Source organism: Ochotona curzoniae, unplaced genomic scaffold (genome assembly GCF_017591425.1).
Source record: "Ochotona curzoniae isolate NIBS_2020 unplaced genomic scaffold, NIBS_Ocur_1.0 scaffold_4683, whole genome shotgun sequence".
NCBI classification, from domain to species: domain Eukaryota; kingdom Metazoa; phylum Chordata; class Mammalia; order Lagomorpha; family Ochotonidae; genus Ochotona; species Ochotona curzoniae.
Genome location: NW_024467121.1, coordinates 32988403 through 33009890, shown reverse-complemented (window position 1 = coordinate 33009890; position 21488 = coordinate 32988403). Strand labels below are relative to the sequence as shown.

Genomic DNA, 21488 nt, shown 5'->3' with positions numbered 1-21488 from the left:
TACTTAATCATTAAGTTTTCCTTTAATATTCATGTTCGTCACACAGCTTATTTTGCTGTTAATTCCTTGGTGATTCCAGTGAAATGCTGTTCAAACATAAAGACGCTTCCTTTGTTACAAATCCAGTTTCCTTTCCAATGACTTCTTTAAGCCTCATTATTCCCAGAGTGGAACAGACATGAACAAACCAAGACTTGAAAGTCAATACTCGTTAGCTGTGCGAAAGCCCTTCATGTTAAACTCATTTCCATCACTCCCTGCACTTCCACCCAAGGTTCCCGTGACACACGGCTGTTCTGTCCAGGCGAACACCGGAGACTTCACCTCGCTGTCACACCACTTCCAAGATTAGGTTTACTTTTTTCACTCCCTGAAATACATCTCAGTGTTCACGTGCTTCCCTCTCTGAAGGCAGAAAATGCTCCCTCTAAAGTTCAATACTTCACTATCCTTTTAGAAGAGTCTTTATAATTTCCCAGTTTACAGAGTAGCTAATAATCAAGTAGGGTTTTTTTTTTTAAATATTGTGAGCTATTTAAAGGTAGGTTTCATGCATGATTATATTTTATATTTTTCATGGCTGCCACTACAATATCTTGAAAATACTATTTAGCTTAGGAATTACAAACACTGTTTCTGGAGTCCAAAAAGGGACTTCCACAAGCTGCACCGGCATAGTTACACACGGAAACAGAGTCTAATTTTTTATGCTAAGATGGAACCCTTATTCTGAGAAAAATACTGTTTTCTTGAAAATTTATTCTCAAAGAAATCCATTAATTCTGAGAAGGTTTATATAAACTGATCACTGCACTTATGTTCACTTATATATATAAGTGCCAGATACTAGCCACACGGGCAGTTCTTTAGGGAAGATTCAGAAAAATAGTCACCACTCCTTCTACAAACTGAACAAACCACTAGTGCATGTATATAAGTTTTTCACTATAATCCTGTACCCCACATCCTATCGATACTGAAGCTGAACGCAGAAGGATTATTTTGCATTTAATATTATGCAGAATTGAGAGGTCACACAAAGGAAGAATTAAAAAAAATCCTGTTAAGACTGTGAACTAAATGATAGATAAGGGAGATACTATATTACAATTGATGTTTCTTTATTGTCGTAAAATACACACCGAAGTGGTAATTTTAATCATTTTAAGTATATAATTTAGTGATATTAAGTATAATCACAGTGGGCTTCCCCAAAACATCACTGCTAACTTCAATTTCATGAAGCTTTTTTTGTATGTTTTCTTCTAACAGTTTTATGATTTTGGATCTTATGTTGACATAATTGGGTTCATTTTGAGTTAGTTTTCCTGTCCCCCACCCCCAATTATGGTATTAGGCATGGGTATCGACACTTTGCTGCCAAGGCAGTTTAACTGAATAACACACAAAAATATCTCAAACACAAGTATTACTGTCCTGCCTGCCCAGGTAGAGGACACAGGCTGTGTTTCCAAGCAGAAGAGAATGTCAGGTGGTAGTTAGGAAACTGGGGACTGGGGGCCGACAGAAACAGATGAGGGTGCTGGTTTTGCCCCGTAACAGCTTCATGCCTTTATCTGATGTGATACTTACCCTTTGTAGGCCTGCATGTCTGCATGTATTCAATGACAGAAACAATCTAGCATGGCTCACTGAGTTGGTAAATGATGGTGCTGCAAGTGATTGCGCCTGGTCCACAGTTAATGTCAAGAAGGTTAAACCAACCGGTAGCTCTTTTCCACATAACATGATTAACACTCCTTTTGCAGATCCAATCCTTTAAACTGCACTTACCCTATCTCCAGGCCGGACCATAGGTTCTTGCTTTGTTCCTAATTTATGCAGAATGTTGTAAGCAACCTTCATACTTCTTGTCCATAGTTTACCTGTCAACACAAATTATAAACACAAGTAACTATTACATATATGCTTTTTTAGTATTGTACGCATGCACATGTTAAACTGTACAAACAGTATTACTTTTCTAAATGAAAGCCTAGAATATATGTTTCCATTTTGCCTCTGGCATATGTGGTCGGTGAGTAACTAAATGGGGAAAGACAAGAAAAGGGGGAGCAGATGAGCAAGAGTGGAACCTGGAAATACAAAGGAAGCAGTGTTTTAAAGGAGAGAAAGAGCGAAGGGGACAACATGCCCACGTGTAGCTTATCCCCTGCTCTGTGACTGAGGGAGCTGCTGGCAAACTGCTGTCAAGGGTTTCTATTGGTGCAGCTAACGTCACAGAAAATGGGGAACAAAATTCTCCCTCGGCAGACAAAGTTCACCCAAACTCCTCGTATTTTAAACTTTCAATTTATTCTCAGTCCCTGGAGTTGAGATGGGAAAATAAGCACCCAGAACTCTGATTCTTAAAAAAATCACAGAAATATCAACACTTGAATGAGGTTTCAATACAAAACAAACTTCTCCTTACTGGGTGAAGCACACAGAAACAAAGTCACAGGAAATATTAACAACCACAGGAACTCCAGGAAAGGTTTCCAGGGAGTGAAGGACTGTAGTGCCCACTGTAACAGTGCCACTGCCATCATTTCACATTGGACCCAGGAACTTACTGCCTTTACTCTCGGGGCCTAACTTGCGTCAATGAAATGAACAAAGAGACCACAAAAATGGTCTCCACATGGTCATCCATAAGTCCGATACCTTTTCCTTCCCCAAGTACCAAGTTCTCAACCACAATGTGTTAAGGCTTCAGGACAGGCATTTTTTAAATTCTGGCAAAGAGGAGAGCAAATAATTTGAATTGGTTAAATTTTTTGGACTGTAGAAAATATCACCAGAAAGCAAGACTGAAAGCTCCATGTTCCTGGCTTTGGACCAGCCCAGCTTCAGCCATTGCAGCCATTTGGGGAGTGGATCAGCAGGTGGAAGATCTAGATTTCTCCTTTCTCTCTAAATCTGCCTTTCCAATAAAAATATATATATTTTTAAAAAGGCAAAAGAAAAACTTTTTTGGGACTGTAAAAAATATCACCACAAAGCAGGACTGAAAATAAAATGCTTTAGAAAAAGTGAGTGGATCTAAAGAATGTGCATGTTTCAAATTTGTGTCTAGTTCCACTGCCAGACTTTTCTTTATTATCATCCTGATGGGAAAAAAATGATTTCAAAATCTAAGATAAGGGCCTGGCACAGTGGCCTAGTTATTGAAGTTCTCGCCTAGAATGAGCCAGGATCCCATATAGGTGCTGGTTCTAATCCCAGCAGCCCTGCTTCCCATCCAGCTCCCTGCTTGTGGCCTGAGAAAGCAGTAGAGGATGGCCCAAAGCCTTGGGACCCTGCACCCACATAGGAGACCTGGAGGAAGTTCCTGGCTCCTGGCTTTGGATCGGCATAGTAACGGCCGTTACGGCCACTTGGGGAGTAAATCACAGGGCAAAAGATCTTCCTCTCTGTCTCTCCTCCTCTGTATATATTTGCAATAAAAATAAAATAAATCTTTAAAATCGAAGATAAACTTGTGAGCACATAAGGGATTTTTTATCATCCAGGACCAGAGAGCTGAGCTCCTGAAGGCTTTTCACAAACAGCGAGGTGTTAGGAGTTGTTGTTGATGAAGGGCAACACAAGCTACTTTCTGTACTAATGTATCACTTCATATTTTTTCCTATTTTAAACAATATGTCAGAGGGTTTTTTTTAGAATATATTTAGAATTAAAAAGAAAATTCTGAATGAGCTGTATTTCATAATGGGTTCACAGCTACCCTTGTTAGTGTTATTAATATTTATCCATCATAGGATTCATTAACTTCTCCCCTCTTTAGTAGCTAGAAAGCAGAAAATATTTGATCTCTGCTCTAGCCTATATGTCAATTCATGGATTATAACATATTTCTAAAAAGTGCTTCTTGGTTTTATTAACATCACATACAAGTTATAAAATATGGAACAAAATTACTGTATGTCTTTCAGTGTATTGTCAAGCTCTTAATTTTATACATATCCTCTCTACTTCCTTAACCCCATATTCTCAATACTGTAGCCCTCAAGTCAGATTGCTTATAATCATCTGATATTTTATTTGCAACTTTCTTTCTCCCTATGGGCTTTCTTTTAGAAATATTAATACCCCTTAGAAACAACTTGAGAGAGATATTTTCTCAAAGAAAACATTTTTTTTTAATATTCAGATTCGCAAATGTGTAGAATATTAGGGGATTACTGCAGCTGAACAATTACAAAAAAAGTGTTGTAATTGAAAAATCTACTGTGAAGTAAATGAAAAAGCTAATTAAAATCAGCACCTCTGTAGCTTGTAAAGTTTCAGCTTCGTTCTCATCAGGATCCTAACAAATTCATAAAAAGGCCGTTCACAATAGAGCATTTGAAAAGTGCAAAGCCAACTTTTGGCAAAGTGCTGGAAACATATCTACGTACACTTTAGAGACTAAACTGCTAATGCAAACCAGAGAAGACACAGCAGTTTTCAAATGACTTGTAAAGCAGACAGGAACGTGTGGGAATTGCCATTCTGTTCCTTCGGGTTTGAGGGGGGGAGGAGGCAGCTGTACAGGGGGCACAGCTGCCAAGGAGAGAGGCGGGTCATCCACTCAGAAGGGCCATGAAGAGGAGGGCCAGGGGATGTCCACTTGCTTAGAACCGGTAAGTGAGTTTCTGAAATGCACTAGAGATAATGTAAGAAGGTTACAGAAAGAGGACCCAGTTCTCAAGCCCCCAAACTCCTGGGAAACTTCTGGAATAAAAACAAAATCATACATTTAGAAGAAGAGAAAGAGGTGGGCCTGAACATTTGCTTAATACAGGAAGCACACGGTAACAAGGCAGCATGACTCACAGATATCTCCCTAAAACCACAAGAGGAAACAGAAGAGCTTCTGCCAGCTAAGACACTATAAAAGGAAATGAACTACAGGCATTCTAAAAAATTAATTTATGAATTTCCATGCATACTATTTAGTCTGCCTTCTATTTCTACTGGTAAGCGGAAAACGCAATTAAAAGATCTTTCCTATATTTATTCACAACTTTGATTTGTCATTTGTATTTCCTATTAGAGATCCTAAATTTCTCAGCTGGGATTTTGCTATTCCGGAGCTTGGCAGGAAGTTCACTCCTAGGTTGAAAGGAAACTACAAGACTTTAAATATAGTCCTTTGAGCAGACTAAATTATTCAATATTAACACAATTCTCATTCAATAAGCTTCTTCCTAAATCTTCTCAGGAACATTCAATCATTAGCTCTACACAGATAACACTTTCCCATGAGGTTCACTGTATCATTCAACATTTTTATGTCCTTTAAATTATAATCCTGCATTTAGAAACACACTGCTTTTCTATTTTTTAAAATATATTTTATTTTGAATTTTGAATTGTGTGGTATAATTTTGTGTAGGCTGGGACTCCACCCCCAAACTCACACCCCACCCGTCAGATTTTTCCCATTTTGTTACAATGGTGTAGTCCTTCATAAGGAGTCATAATTCTATCTCAGTGTCTTATTTAAGTGTACCTGACATTGTTGGTACAGACAATGTCAGACAGTTCAGCATCCCATTGTCTACACATGTCCAACAGTTTCATCAGGATTCCATCTTTCATCTGGATGCAGGGATGCATGTTCCATTATACCCCCCACGTCTGTATATTTTGTATATTTAACAAGGAAAACCATTGACTGACTCATATTTGACTAAGATGAAAACACAGTGTGATACGGGTGATTTAGAAGCAGGAGCTGCAAGATGTTGATTGCAGGCATGCAGCTTTGATGAATCTGATTTTTTCACTTGTAACATTCAGTCTGTATCTAACAACCTAAACTCATCTTAATCTTGTAAGAAAAGAAGACAGCACTACTCTCTCCAACATTTTATCAGTACACAAGTGTTCTATGTGATCAAGCCACTCGTGAAACTGTTTTATTCCTTTTTGGTTTCCGAAGCTTTAGTTTTATACTAATGCATGGTACAAGAATGTTCACTGGTTTTCAGAATGAATGCATGTGCTCTTGCACACACGTAAGTTGATCCTACAATTTTCCCACACATAGGCAGGTAAGCCTTGGAATGAGAAGCTGTCAAGAAGCAGCGACTCCAAGCCGCTGTTCTAGCAACTTGTTCTTCTTCTTGATGGCCTGTGTAGAAACCAACTGCTTCACCTTTGTTATCAGGAGAGAGGGAGGGAGGAGCGTGCACGCGCGTGAGAGAGAGAGAGAGAGAGAGAGAGAGAGACACTACCCATTACCCATGTGGAAAGTTAAAAAAAGGTATTTCACATACACAGAGAAATAGCATGAGTCATTCCAGTCTTTAATTATTAAGCTAGTTTTGTTTTTCCAAAGCTCAAGCAGACAGTTTTGAAAATAACCCAACAATTTTCTTTCTCACAATCTTTTTTCCTTGGAACCAAGTAAAAGCATCTTTGGTACTGCTCCTAAATGTTAGGTATTCTTTTTTTTTAACCTTGGAGATCTCTGAATGTATTATTTACTCGTCTGAGAGACAGAGCCAGACAAAGGCACCCTCCATCTACTGGTTTATACCCTAAATATCTCCAACAGGAGAGGCTGGGCAAGAGCCTAAGGTCAGAAATGGAAGCTCAGTGCACCTCTTCCACCTGGGTGGCCCCTGAAACCCTGTGACTTGAGCTGTCACTTGCTACCTTCCAGAGTACATGATGGCTGGCAGCTGGAACCAGAAACACAGCTGGATCTCAAACCCAGATGGATGTGAGCATCCCAGGCTGTGTTTTAACCATCAGGCCAGATGTGATCTTTTGGGACTTCAATTTAGGATGGTGGGCTGTGCTAGAGTTATCGCCCAAGCTACTGTCAAAGTATTCAGACATGCATTCCTTAACTACCAATTCTTATGCAAAGCAAAGATTTCAAAATATGCCACATAAATTCATAGAGTGAAATCTAACATTGCATCAGGTTTATTAAACACTTTTGATTTTAACTAAAAAAAAAAAGACACATAACTTTTCATTCTGAAAACAAATAGCTTCCCCTCTAGATTCCATTTATTTCTGTACCATAGGCAGCACAGACACAAGTCAACTATCTTAAGAGATGCAGTTCTTTGACGCAGACACTAACAATTACATACAGAAATAAACCAAAGAAAAGGGAGTGGGCCTCATGGGATTACCGTAAGTGAGGATGTACAGGGGCTTTCCGTTTGTGTCCATGGTGGTCAAGCAGGGGGCCTTTGGCGAGATGGTTCCCCATCGCTGCAGTGCAGCTTCTAAAGATGGCGGCCAGTTGGTGACCACTCCCAGCTGCTCCCCACGCATGGCCAGCATCTGGGCTCCCTCTGGCTTTGGTTGGTTCGGATCTGGTTGTTGAACTGAATACATTCAAATACAAAAGGTTTTCAAGAAGATTACATCCATAATGGCATGCTTACTGTCTTAGGCTCTATAAAGAAGCTAGATTTATACTTAAGGTACACATTTATCAGTTTACAGAAATCACGCTTTTTTCCCCTGAGAAACAGTGTTGTGATCTATTGATTGGCCCCAAGGAAGTAAGGAAAATGCTTAATTCTTAGAATTTCCAAGGCAATACAGGAATGTAGATATTACAAAGACCCAAGCACATTTGCAAACTGACCACAAGTATAAAACTGACACTGAGCCATGCCTAAAGTCTAGGATATAAATAGCCATGTTTAAAATGGAAATTCCCAGTACACATTAGTAATTACAGATCTACAGTCCTGGCATTCTGATAAATGATATTTGCCCTGAAATAGTGAGATGTAAGTTTTAAATGGGTAACAACTACCCCAAAAAGAGTACAGAAAAAAATTTGCTTTAAGTAAAACAGAAAAGACTACACCATAAGATATAATCTTTCTAGTTCTTTAGATAAGTGAGAAACAAACTGTTCCTCTCCCTTCTGGAAAATATTTTTATTTTAATACTTCATAATTGACAAATTTCACCTGCTGGATATAATATCCGCAATGTTTTAGTTGAGGCTTAATAAGTCAGAAAATAAGGAGTTAGAGTTTGCTGTAACAGGCAATCTTTTTCTGTTTGGGCTTTATGTTGTCTGCTCACATGCATCCAGGTGGTTACTATATCAGCTGCAGTTGTGAAGTTTATACTGTTTGTATTAAAACGTTCACATGCGTCTAGGAGTTAAGACACCAGATGCACGTGTGAAGGGTGGGAGGGACAGGAGAACAGACCTGATCTGTCACACTTTTCATGTCTCTGTCTCTCCAAGCTCATTCTGAATGAAGCACTTTACTGGGAGCTAAGGTTTAGCATAACTTACTTGGATTTCTATTACCTTCCAGAGTCTTTCAAAACAGACCTGGCTCATAGAACATGTTCATGCTCTACCAAGAGTGACAGTAAATTTCAGAGTTTTATCCAACTGCACCAGCGCTTGGTGCATCATCAACACAGCCATGTAGGCATAGCACCTACACTCGTCTAGATTTATGTCGTAAAGTGAATGCCAAGGTTGTTGCTCTTTAAAAAAAGACACACACACACAGACAAAAGATAACCAAAATGTGGAAATGATGAAGAAAAAAATCTTACTATTGTTTATGGGACCATTGGTGGAACAGGTGGAAAAGGGTTTGGTTTTGTTTTCTGTTACCTTCTAACAATTCTTCAAAGTCATCCACAAAGAATTCTCGTAAAGGTGGTCGTTTAGGTCGTTTGAGGGTATTAACAAGCTGCTGGATTTTTGCAGATACTCGGCTACTTACTGGTACTCCTGAAAAACAGAAACCACAGGGTGGATGGACCACCCATCAGTCAGAAGAAGCAACTGCTAAGAAATGGCTCCAAATGAAATTTCTTGGCTGCATCTCCAGAGCTGTCAGCTACAAACTGGGCCCAAGATGAAAGCTTTGAACACGAAGAACATCCACTGGTAGGCAGGCAAACAACCCGTGTAAGGCTGCTGCCCGCTAAGCAATGGAGGGAGAACTGTGCCTTTTCCACAGCAGGGGAAATGGTTCTCTTTCACCATTTTAGGAGATGTGCCTCAAGGTCACACATGAGCCTGAGCCAACCTCTAACATCTTACAAACCTGTCATTTCCAAAAGGCAATCCCCTCAGAAACAGGGTCTCAGGCTTCCCTTCAAGCAGGTCAAGGAGCTGAGAGTGCAGTCAGTCCTTCCCCGAGTCTGTTTCTTGTAAGACTTCCAGTGTTCCACCCCACATAGGCAAAATGGATGTCCTGCTGGTGATTCACACTCAGGAGTTATATGGGGTCTGGGTTACAACTCACTCTTGGACAGTCAGGGCTGCCTGAGCCATCCAAGGAAGCAGGGGCTCAGAATGCACAATCAGCACATCACAGCCCATCCTCTCTCAGAAAGATAAAGGCCTTTCTATGCACCCTTGAAACCTATTTAGGCAATGCAATTCTGCAAAGTCTAGAGATGCAAATTTCTGTGCAACAACACTAGCACATGTGTTACTTAAATGTACTGATAAAAAATCCCATTTATAATATACTTATAACAAATAAAGGGGCATCATTTAAGAAAAAACCCAACTAAATCATATGGTAATTGGGTAATTCAGCAACTTTATTTCACCCATTTTTTCTTTTTCCACCAAAAAGGCATCTTTATTTTATTGGCAGATTCTATTTTAGCTTGTGCACTAAATTAGGATATGGATTTAAGAAAAGTAGAACAAAACATCAAGTTCATGTTCAAGTTCTGCTGCTTTGTGTTGGGTAATAGAAATGGCTGGTGTAACAGAACATATCAAGTTAAATAGGTGGAGAGTAAAGCAGAACTCCTCCACCAATATATTTCTGTGAAATAACTGATATTTTTTTCCCAATACAAACTTTTAAAAGCCCTTTCTTTAAGTTAAAGACACTGGTTTGGATTTATCTATTATTCTCTTTTACATCTAATTCCATCTTGTCTTACAAGAAACTATTTATGTTCTTGACATTTGTTCTCTAATTTCTTAATTATTGAATCACATTATTCATTCATCAGCAAGAACATCAGTGCCTTAATGATTTTTTTTTTCTTTTCATGACTAAATTTCTGGAACATTTTTAATGTTTCTTTTTAATGAGTAACTCTCTTGGTCAACTTGAACAAAATCTGCATGTCTTGTACTTAGCCACCATCTTCTATGAGAGTTCACAGAAAATTCTAATAAATCAGACTCAATGAATGCATTATCTGTCTGGAAGAAACACGTGTAGTCATGAGCTTAGAAAGGCAAAGGAGGGGAAAAAAACAAACAAAAAAAAAGCAACCCTTTCAGACATACCGTCTCCGGTCTCCATGAGCTCAGCGTTGCCATACTTTGGTGCTGTCCGGGATGTAGTTGAGCCCTGTGGCCTTTCTACTTGTATGGAGTGTTCTGAGGTGTAAGTTGTTACATCGGGAGGTGCAGAATGATTTTCTGTAAAGAACAACAGGATGAGGTTTCCTAAGGTGGCTATGTAAAGGACAAGACTCAACAAAGACAGAAGCCAGGTAGGGCCCTGACAAACAGATCATCATTCTCTTACACGCCATCAAAGAGTGAGATTACTATGAACCAGTGTGCCACAAAACTTAGGACAAAGATGATCTTAGAGATAATTTATGGTGCTATAAATAGAACAAAGTAAAATGTAATGTACAGTTACAAAACAGGACATCATGATAGCATGTGAACGAAAACCATGTTCTGAAACAGAAGACAGAAGTAAATCTTCTCATCTACTTCAGCCAGGGAAGTTAAGTGTTCCACTTTGCAGCCAGATAACCTGAGATTTCAAAGGCAGTTCTACAAACTCAGAGATCTTACAAAGTATCTTAGCCTCTCTTTTGCCTCAGTTTTCTCAACCATCAAATAAGGGCAATCACTGCTGCAACTGTGTTTGGTTTCAGGTAGAAATGTGTGCACTGGCTAATTCAAATTATTTAGGACCTTGAGAGAGTCCAGGAATAATTGTGAAACACAAGCTGTATGTATTCACTTGAGAGTTGCCAGTAAATTTTAGTAAATGGATAAATCAAAAAATATGGAATTCAGGATTAATGTGGATCAAGATGTTTCAAGAAGTAAGCATATGTAACCCCACATGGGAATGACTGAGGAGTGAAGCATTGATTCAATTTCCTGGGTACATTTCCAATGTGGCAATCCAGGTCATCGAGTCATCCTGATTTTCCTGGATTGCCGACCATGAGCCCTAGGTCCCACGTACACTGACCTGGGAGGCAAGAGGCAATGTGGTTAAGTATGAGACCTAGAAGATCACACAGTCTGTAAACTCGGGGCTCTGGGCTCACTGCTTCCACCTGAGTTACCATAATCAAACTTCTAGGCTCCAGTTTCCTTTTCTGTAACACGGACACAGTAATACCTAGCCTCAGAAGGTTATGGTGGGAATTAAACCAGCAAATATACAAAAGCACTCAGACTCTTTAATCATTTAAATACTTGCTGGGTGAAGATATTCTAAATGCTAGCATTCTATGAGATGAGCATGGCAAAGGGCAGCATCCCTGTAACAAGGTCTGGATGTTGCAATGGTTTTGTGGAGTCTATCAGGTGGCGAGGTGGTGACTGCCCCCTAAATAGCGGTTCAGCAACAAGGCAAGTTTCCTACTTCCCATTTAACCCTTCCTAAAGCACTTGCCCTGTGAAGGGCTGAAGTTGAACACCAAAATTTGTAGACTGAAGTCTCAGGCCCCTGTAAACTGAGTTGACTATATTTAAAGATAGCGTCTCTGAAGCAGGTAATTAAAGGAACATGAGGCTTTTATGGTGAGTTGCAATCCACTATGAACTCTCACAAGTGATGGAAACGAAGAGACAGCCTCACAGAGGCTGGGCCATAGGAAGACACAGGAAGAAGGCAGCCACCTCCCAGCTTCCAGAACAGTGAGACGATCAACTTTTGTGTGTAACCCCTCCAGTGTGTGGTGTGTGGTTAGGCCGGCCCTAGCAAACAAACACACTCTTGCAGGCTGTTGCTTAGGTCTTAGCCAAGGGAAGAAGCAAGCCCCCTTGTCATGGGTTGGGTAGGGGAATCTGACCCATGAGTGTTGTCAGGAATGAAGGCGAATACAGGCAGGATGCGTTACCAGACTGAAATGGCCAGCAGAAAAAGGAAGGGAATCTTTCAGATGACCTCTTTGCCATTTCAGACCCTATCTTCTGTATCACACTCCACCCGTACCTTTGCCATATGGGCAGGTTTCAGAATCATCATATTTTCTGAAACTCCATCTCTTCAGGGCTAACCCTTTCAAATGAAAATACAATAGATGAGATGAGAAAACATTGCCTCAAATGACAGCAGCTACTTCAAACAATGGCAGATAAAAGGTGAGCTCACTGCATTTCGATAACTTTCAGACTGGCTTGTACTGGGGATGGCCAACTGATCTTCGTGTTGGGTGGTGTTCCTACTTTGATGGCTGAAAAAATAATTCTGACACATCTAGGTGATTAAAATATAGGATCAGTCACAGCTGGGTGGCTTCAAGGTATTTCCTAGATTTACTGATGTCAGCTCTGCTCCCTCTCCTTTTTAGACTCCTTGCATGTGCTATCACTGCAGGATCATCAGCTCGGAAACTGGCATCTACCAGGAAGCCAGAGAGACTCTGCAGCTGTGCTGATTGATGCAAGCTGCCCTAGTTTACTCTGACAGAGTGGCGGCTGGGGGTCCCTGGGTCTGGCCGTTTCTAACCTGGTAAGCACCAAGGCGGCTCCCACGCCCACATGGGGAGCCGCTCCAGGCTTGCCAGTGCGCCAATTGGCTCTAGGCTCTGCCTGCTGGCCGCCCGGCCAGGGAACCCTGGGATTTTGGTTCTCTGAATGCTGCTCAGACAGCTCCATGCCAAACCCACAGTGCTTTGGGGACGCAAAACAACCCTAAAGATTTCCAATGACGGTAAATCTTCCTCAGGTGAACCTGCAACTAATATGGTCTCATCCCACGTGTTTTGAATGATTGTAACACCCAATATACTTCCAAAACCTTGTGATACACAGAAGGGTGGGAGCACAGAGAAATCTCTCATCTCCTTTAAATGTGTGAGAAAGCCGTGTAGTGTAACCTACAGGAACAGGACAGGCAACCTATAGACCATAGATTCAGAACAGCATTAGACAATAGTAAAAACTACAAAGACATACAGGGGGAATCAGGAGTGACCCTAATAATCTTTTAACAGGTGGTCATATGCACAGAATAGGGGAGAGCCCCAGAGCAGAGCAGGACAGGAGGAGGCTTGTATCCCAATCATAGGGACTCCCGGATTCCCCACCAAGGTCTATCAGAATGGGCACCAAGGACTACACAACTGCCACAGAGACCACGAGGAACTGGAATGCCTTCGGAGGCCGAGAACTCAAAGGACATCCACCCCCTCCTCTTTGGTCCTACTACATGAGATGGAAGAAGCCCAAGTCCTTCCTCATAGGATCCAAAGCCATCGGAACAACAGCCAGGAACCATGAGCGGTCCTCAGAATCAGAAGTGCAGTGAACTTCCTTCGGGACAAGGGAGAGGAGCTCTCTCTGGTCCTTGCTTGGTTCCAGCTCTGGGCCCCCACCCTCTGCAATGACCAACAGGGTCACTCCAGCCCCCCCCAAACACACACACTCACATACACACACAAATTGGAATGGATAAACAGAGAACAACAAAGAAAGATTGGTCAGCATCGACTCACGCATACCCTACTGGGTAGAACACAAAGAACAAGTACTCCTCACCAAGGTATGAAAGATTTCTCTGCATACCCCCCCAAAACTGTTTTGCACCTCAATTGTTAAAATGTCATTGAAATAGTCACACCTGGTTGTTAAAACTTGCATGTAATTTTAGCATATTGTTTACTCAATATATATAGTTAATTCCATAACTATATATATTGTTGCTGCTGGGGCTTTTAATTGATCGGGATTTTGCTCTCTCGGCCCTGCCTTCAGACCAGAGAAGGTCTCCCCAAGAAGTAGATGAACTTATCTGGATAATAAGATGCTGGACTCTATGCTTGGTATATGCTTACAATGAGGGTGTCTCAACTGAACTTGAACTGTGGTCTCACAACGGGGTAGAGGAATCCACCATGGGGGGAGAGTGGGAGGAAGGGAGGGGAGAATCCCAGTACCTATGGAACTGTGTCTCATAATACAATATAATCAACAATTTAAAAAAATAAATTAAAAAAAAAAACTTGATGGGACTGTTGCCTGGGGAAGCATCTCTTCTGTTTTGTAAGAGATGCATGGCAAGGTGGAGACAATTCCAAGAAGAAGGGAAGAAGTGCCCTGAATTTCCTGCTTGACATTGGGAGTGCTTGACTGTACTTGGGCAACAAACTTAAGTTTTGTAAGTTTTGGTTTACTCCTCTGCAAAACATGATTACTATTTACTCCTTACTGTGGCTGAGAAAAGTAAGTTATAAATGACGCATTATCTCAATGTTACAATTGAATGGTAATTAACATGGCTATGACCGGTTTTGGTTCCCTTCGCGCACAACGGTAGGGGGGTGGGGTAATGGGGAAAGGTTTCCCTCTGCCTTTTTATCTTCTGTGGCCTGTCAAGAACTCTAAGAAAGCAATGTGCAAAATTCATAACCATAAAACTATAGTAGATTGTTACTATTTTGAGTGAAATACATCCGAACATTGAACAAGTGCATGTAAATGAATAGATGCATTGCCATATGGACATTAAGGTAAAGTGAGAACTCAATACATTCTCACAAAATCAAGTACAACTCCTTGCACAATGGTGTTCAGAGTGACTGAAGGGTTCAGACAGTTTTGGACCTCCAAAACATTGCTCTGACTTGGGATAAAATCCACTTAGGCACTATCAGTTTGGAAGGTGAAAACTCCCAGTACATTTCTGGAGAAACGAGACAGAGACCAATCCTGTGCTTCAACAATACCCATGGGGACATGAGCAATAGGACAGCATGAAAGGGGGAGAGATCTGAAGTCAGAAGGGATTGCAAAAGTTCCAACAAAGAAGAGTTTCAGGTGCAATTATGGCCAGAGGCAGCATGTCAGACAATGTGGTTGCTAGATGTCAAGTCCTGAACACTGAGGGAACATGGGATCAAGAAGGAGTCAGACAGTTGAGGTTCCTGAGGTCTGATAAGAGATAACAAATGAGTTCCCAGTAGGCAATCTGTTGTTCTCAAGGACCAGGTTTGGGTATGGTGAGCATATGCTCAACAGGTGTTTGAAACATCGATCTGGTACATGATACAGGATATGTTGTGGAAGAGAAGGCAGTCCTTTTCACCCTGCAGGGGTAGATGGAAACAGCAAGTACAGAGGAAGCATGGGAAAAGCAGCTCCCAGAAGCAAAGCTGATCTTCAGGGGAGGAGGACTAGGAGTGGGAGTAGAAGAGAATGACAGGCAGACATCATCCAAGCCTGAGGTGAGACAGATGGGGAGAGACAGATGCAAACTAGTGGTAGGGATCAAGAGTGAAGGTGAGCCAACGAAACTTGGAAGGAATGAATACTGCTTTCCAGAAAAAGCAAACAGTAATGGAGGATGGAGAAAGATGGAGACCCTGAGCAGAAAAGAAGCTAAGTATAACAAGGCATCTAACCCAGATTCTTGAAGCGTGTTTGCTCAATTTTAGCGAATGTATTTCTGTACATCTCAGCTTAATTACAAACTAAATATGAGGGTGAAAGATGGGAAGGCAGCACTTGGACTCAATTAGAAATTCAGAGTCAGATTAGCGAAGGAGGTCATTCATCTTTCAAGACAGGCTTCTCTCAGGGCTGAGCTAAACAAGACACACAAAATAATGCCACTGGTAAAAGTCTGCAATTCTGTTTGGTGTTACAGAATGTATCATCCTTTCCGACTTCCCTGTTTGTTTTTCACTAATATGGTTTAATTTTCCCTGACACCTGTTTCAATAAATGAAGTCTGTTACAAGCACATTGGCATTCCCATTTGCTTCTTGATTGTCAATAGCTAATTTTTTATATCACAAAAGAGCTGTGTAGTTGCAAGAGGAGTCTCATGGCCCACAGGATTTAAAATATTTATTCTTTGATTCTTTGCAGGAAAAATTTACTGACCTACTCTAAAATTACAAAGCTCTAGATGCAAAAGCATTCCAGCTGGGAGGGAATGAAGATCCCAATTCCAAAGCAGAAGATTTTGGCAACATCACCATCTTCAATCATGTATGTGATATTTTAAGGCTGTCTACAAATGTTTGAACAGTATCAGTAGAGAGATTATAAAAGAATTCTCTGATACTTTGGATGATTATACAAACACAAATTAGGGTAATTTAACACAATGTCTGTACAAATTACCTAATAAAGTAGAATCATAAAATGAAAACGTATGACTGCCAACTCCAGCTAATTATTTATCAAGTAAGCACCATGCATTCCTCTCTGGGATACTATGATCATCTTCTGATTTCCTATCTTCTTAGCAGGCAATAATGTAGAAATGTGCTACTCCTAGAAACATCACACACAGAAAGCAGCATTGCTGTTAACTGAACTTAAGATACTCTGGCAATGGCAACTACCTCTTTGGATGTCTTGGTTAATGAAAATGTACCTCCAAAACATGCCCATGGAGCCACGTGACAATGTTATCATGTTACAGAGAAAACAACTGGAGCCAAAAAAATAACAGAGTGCCTTAGCTAAAAACCCTCGCAAATTTCCTAGATTTCAAAGTTTGATGCTGAATGTACACTAATATCTATTCTGCTTTGCTATTTCTTACTGTATGTGTTCACTAATAAAGTTTCAATTCAAGGTCCCCATTTTTACTGAGTTAACTAGTGCTTATATTATTCCTCAATTTTTTTTTTTTTTTACAAATATACCTCTTAAAGGTAAAAATCATCCCATCAATTCAACTTGTTCTAAATTCTACTCTTTTTAATACTGATTCTCTCATTGTTCTCTCTTTTAATCATTTTTGAAAAGCACTGCATACAAAAGGACTCTTGGTAAATACTTCCTAATGATGATCAGCAGTCATTCAGTCTCATGCTGTGGAGAGCAGGCCTAAAGTGCATGCACCCCATTCATGATTCTCCTTTGTGACACACAGTGTTGGCTTAAAGGCAGGTCTGGTTTTCTTGCATCCCCAGCATACATCTCCTCAGTCCATGCACCCTCAGGATGCAGCATTCTTGTCGGCACTATTAAATAGGACAGTAAAGCATGGCTTCCAAGATAGCAAAGCAAGAGAAAAAGCAGAATGAAATGGATCCAGATTTTGAGTCTTATGCTAAACCTGACTACTGAGATACTGTGAGAAATTCTCCTTTAAATATGGGCACAATTATGTTTGCAGAAAAACCCACAAGAAATCAAAAAACCAAACCAAACAAAGAACCAAAAAACCAAAACCTTGTAGTTTGATCTCCACAAGAAAGAACTGTCCACTTTGTGACAACTGGATGGTCTTTAACCCCTTGGCATTTTTCCCTCTCTGGTAAAAGAGGCGTCTACATTATCTACTCAAGTGCCTTCACAAGCAGGAATCAGCAATTGCAACTCAGGAGCTTATTTTTTGCACTAAATTCCTTAAAATAATCACACACACTCAAGCTATTTTCTTGTAAAGTTAATTCTGACAATCTCAACAAGGGTCAGATGCTGTCAATCTCTGACTTCTTTTGTTCTGTCGCAGCAATAAAATACTTTAATTCTTTTCTCACGCTTCAGTATTTTACCACTGTTTTCTTCAGCAAGAAGAAATCGCTGCTTACAGAAAAATTCCCAGGTATTCTAGGAACTTGTCTGGGTGCCACTGCTGAAATGTCACACAAGCACTTGAGATTTATTTTTAGGCTACACTAAGTCCTGATACATGTGAGTAATGCAACCTTTTATAGTCTTGATACATTTAATTCTCCATGCTATAATTTCCTCCAGTGTTCTAAGCATTGTGCATTGTTCCTTTCAGGGTTCTTTGCCTGTCCTTAGAAGTGATTACAGTGAGAGAAGGTGAAGCCTTCCAAGCCACAGGTGCTGTCTCAACCCTGAGTGCAGGTGCCAGCGACAGCTGAGAGAGACTCAGCTACTAGCCTGGTTTCTTGTGTCTTACTCAAGAAACTTCATTTTACACACATTATCTGCTGGCCTCTCATTTTAGGTCATCTTTTAGATGTACTCAGTTTCACATAGAGGCTAGTAGCTTACATTAGCTGGCATATCTATTCTTGAAAAGGTGTTAAACTAAAATTGAATAAATGACTTCATACACTTTTGAATAATATTCCTATCTTCTCCCTCTTACTAAAGTTCTGAGAGATTTAAAAAAAAATGATTTCTGATAGTCTTCTCCAATGAACAAACCCAAACAAGCAGAAATGACTTTGAGATGCCAGCATCAGTTAATGGAAATAAGAGCAGAGGCAGCACTCCTCATAGCGGACAAATGGACTTGTTTTGGGATATGCAAGGAGTTGATGCCTTTAGCTTTGACTGTATTCCCTGAGTGTTTAATGGGGCTGAGACCTAAGACGTCAGTCTGAAACTCTTCTGGCTGTTGAGCAATTAATGACATGGAATTAACGACTGTGGGTGCCTGTTTGTGAAGTGTTTAACTCATTCATTACACTCACCCATTCTGTAGATAGATTTCCCTGCATCAGTTTTGGATCTAGCATGGAGTGTGCACCTGTCTCCCATACTCTACGACTGGAGGCAATACTGTAAGTACTGGCCTTCTGATGACCTGGATAATCATCCTTCCTTTGCATTTCTATCTTAATTGAAAGACCATTCCGAACCATATTCAAGGCAAACAGTTTACTTTATGAAGAACTCTCACTGACCTATTTAAAGATCTTAGTCCACAGCTAAAAATAGATCAGAGTAGATCTGGACATCCTACTTCTCCCCAAGCACACTAGAAGAAGACTTGCCCCAGGACATGATGTGTAACAGACACACAGGGCCCAAATGGGGGCAGGACAACATGTGATCTATCATACATTTCATATATCTCACGCAACACACAGAGCCCATTTCCCTCTAATAATTCGCCTTTCTCCTACTGTTTTAAGTGTCTCAAGGCAAGGCTGCCTAACGTCATGTTTCTTCTAAAAGACAGGACCTATGTACAAAACAGCATGAAACAGTCAAGAAATCTCAGCATTATGAGCTTAAATGATTCCCAAAGTCATTGCAATTCTGCATTGCAATTGCCCATCTTGTTTACCAGCACTACCACAATTTCATTAGGAGTATATGTGAGCAAACATGTAAGCAGAAAACATGCAGGCAGATTTCCCTAATGAAGGCGAATGCATCCCTTTGTGAACAGAAAGCTCCACAGATTCTGTTAGAGATGGAGGTGGTAAAAGCCAACAGGGTAACATTTCAGAAACAATAAAACCAGAGCAGCCCAAAGCAGGGGGCCCCTGCATTCTCCTGATTTGATAGAATCAGAACAAAGAGAGAACATGTATGGATTGACAGGGCTGCTCAGTGGTTACATGGATGAGAACAAAGGAAGAAGAGAAACAAGGGAAAGCCAGCCTTCCAAGTGCACTTACCTATGTGTGTCTGGGCCATGACATCTGCTAGCCTGTGGGCAGCCCCACTGCCCCCGCTCTGTGTGGAGGAAGAGGAGGTGGTAGATGTGGTAGAGCCGTGGATGGCCTGGCTGATCCAGTGCTCCATGTTGATGCTGCCTTGGCTGGAGGTGGGGGTACCCTGGGAATCTCCCTGCACCGAGCCTTCATCTTCTGAACCAGAAGAGGTATCTGTGTGGGAAAAGAGATGCGAATTGCTATCGACTGCAGCAAAGCAACACCAATTTCAGCTTCTCTCTGAACACTGCCAAAACGCACACACCTTACAAAGTAACCATGTGATGAGTACCTCAAACGCTTTTAAGATGTTATCCCACTTTTTATCATTTTTAGTACAATAAATTGTTTTACGCAGAACACCTTACATGAATATTAGATAAAATGCTTACTTTGAGGATATAAATCTTAGTCAAAGGCACTGATTGCTATCACCCAACAGTTTGGGAAGAAATGATTTCTCTGCCTCCATCCACTGAGGTGAAGTATGGGGTGGCATTCTCTAAGGTTCAAAATGCATTTGCTACTCTCCTGTTTCAAAGTATGAATTTTCAGTCCTAACTTTTTTATGAGCCAAAAATGATTGTTAGCATTTAGTTTGAGAACAATTATCTGACCTTCTCAAAGATGAAGGTATTGATAAAGAAAGGGCACAGGAAAAAATGCACTTAATAACAGAGTCTCCACCTTCTTTCTGCCACTGTTTATGCTCTGCAAGCTCAGCCTCTCGAGGGTGCAATACGATAAACTTACACCATATGCCATTTTGTTCTCAAACCATTTAGTTTGACAGAACAGTAATAAAATTTTTCGTGAGTAGGTTTATTTTTGTCTGTGAAAACTGGATGTCGAGGCTTGAGAGAAATACACATTTTTTTAAATTAATGAAAATATTTAATAATGCTTTACTTAGTAGCACAGGTTTTAAGAGTGAATTACTCGCACACTGATTATCTGAACTTTGATGCAGGAATGCCAGCTAGGATTCTACCTACAAGGGAGTTATCTGAGATGTCAGGAAGGAAGATGTGTGAGCAACCCCGGAACATTTAACTAGAGTACTGGCAGTCTTAAGAAACAGACATCCTTTTAATAAAATAATCATGGTAAGGAATATTTACATTACTGCTCTATCATCATCTTATGACCTAGGCTTTCTGAAAGCTCTTATACATTTATTTGTTAGATATTTATTAGCAAATGCACCAATACTAGGTGTCTGAAAATTCTCTGGTCTCCACTTGACCTTGCACATAATTTATATGAAAATGTAATATATGCAAACATGAAACTCACTCCTTTTATAAGTTCAGACTTGAACTTTTTAAGACATGGATATACATGATTTTTTCTATGTCTTTCACTGATTTCTGCTGTTACTTTTTTCTTCTTTTTACATAGACCTTAATTCACTCTTCTTTTCTGTAGCTTTCCACAGTGGAAGCTTATTAGATTTAAGACTTTCTTCTCTAATGTATGTATTCAATCCTGTAAATTTCCCTCTAAGTGCTGCTTATTTTAAGAATTTTCCTTGAGAGAGAGTTTCGTTGATAAATGCTTAATTTAAAAAAATGTGCTGTATAATCTGGTAATTTTAAGGTGTTCTTCAGTTATTATTTTGGGTTGATTTCTCTTGTAATTCAACTGCAGTTGAAAGCATGATCATTTGATTCCTATTCTTAAATCTATTCAGGTGTGTCTTACAGCCCATAATGTGGTTTGCGCTGATGAATGTTCCATGCAAGCCTGAGGAAAATTGGATATTCTGCTACAGGTGTAAGAGGCAGTCTACAGATGATAATTAAAGCCAGCTGACGGATGGTACTGTTGAATTAAGTTTGTCTTCATTGATTTTCTGCCTGCAGGAGTAGTCTATTTCTCTAAAAACCTGAGATAGACAGAATAAGAGCTCTAATCCAACAGTTCAC

General features: G+C 40.3%; 1 protein-coding gene across 1 annotated transcript in view; it reads right to left on the bottom strand.

Moving 5' to 3' along the window:
- Positions 1 to 21488, bottom strand: part of DIP2C (disco interacting protein 2 homolog C) — a 377029-nt gene that overhangs the window by 98519 nt on the left and 257022 nt on the right. Inside the window, exons 5-9 of the mRNA XM_040967822.1 lie at positions 19525 to 19734; positions 10265 to 10399; positions 8612 to 8731; positions 7143 to 7340; positions 1795 to 1886 (exon numbers count right to left, since the gene is read on the bottom strand). Of these exons, the coding sequence (XP_040823756.1) occupies positions 1795 to 1886; positions 7143 to 7340; positions 8612 to 8731; positions 10265 to 10399; positions 19525 to 19734 (755 nt within the window). The remainder of the gene's footprint in view (positions 1 to 1794; positions 1887 to 7142; positions 7341 to 8611; positions 8732 to 10264; positions 10400 to 19524; positions 19735 to 21488) is intronic.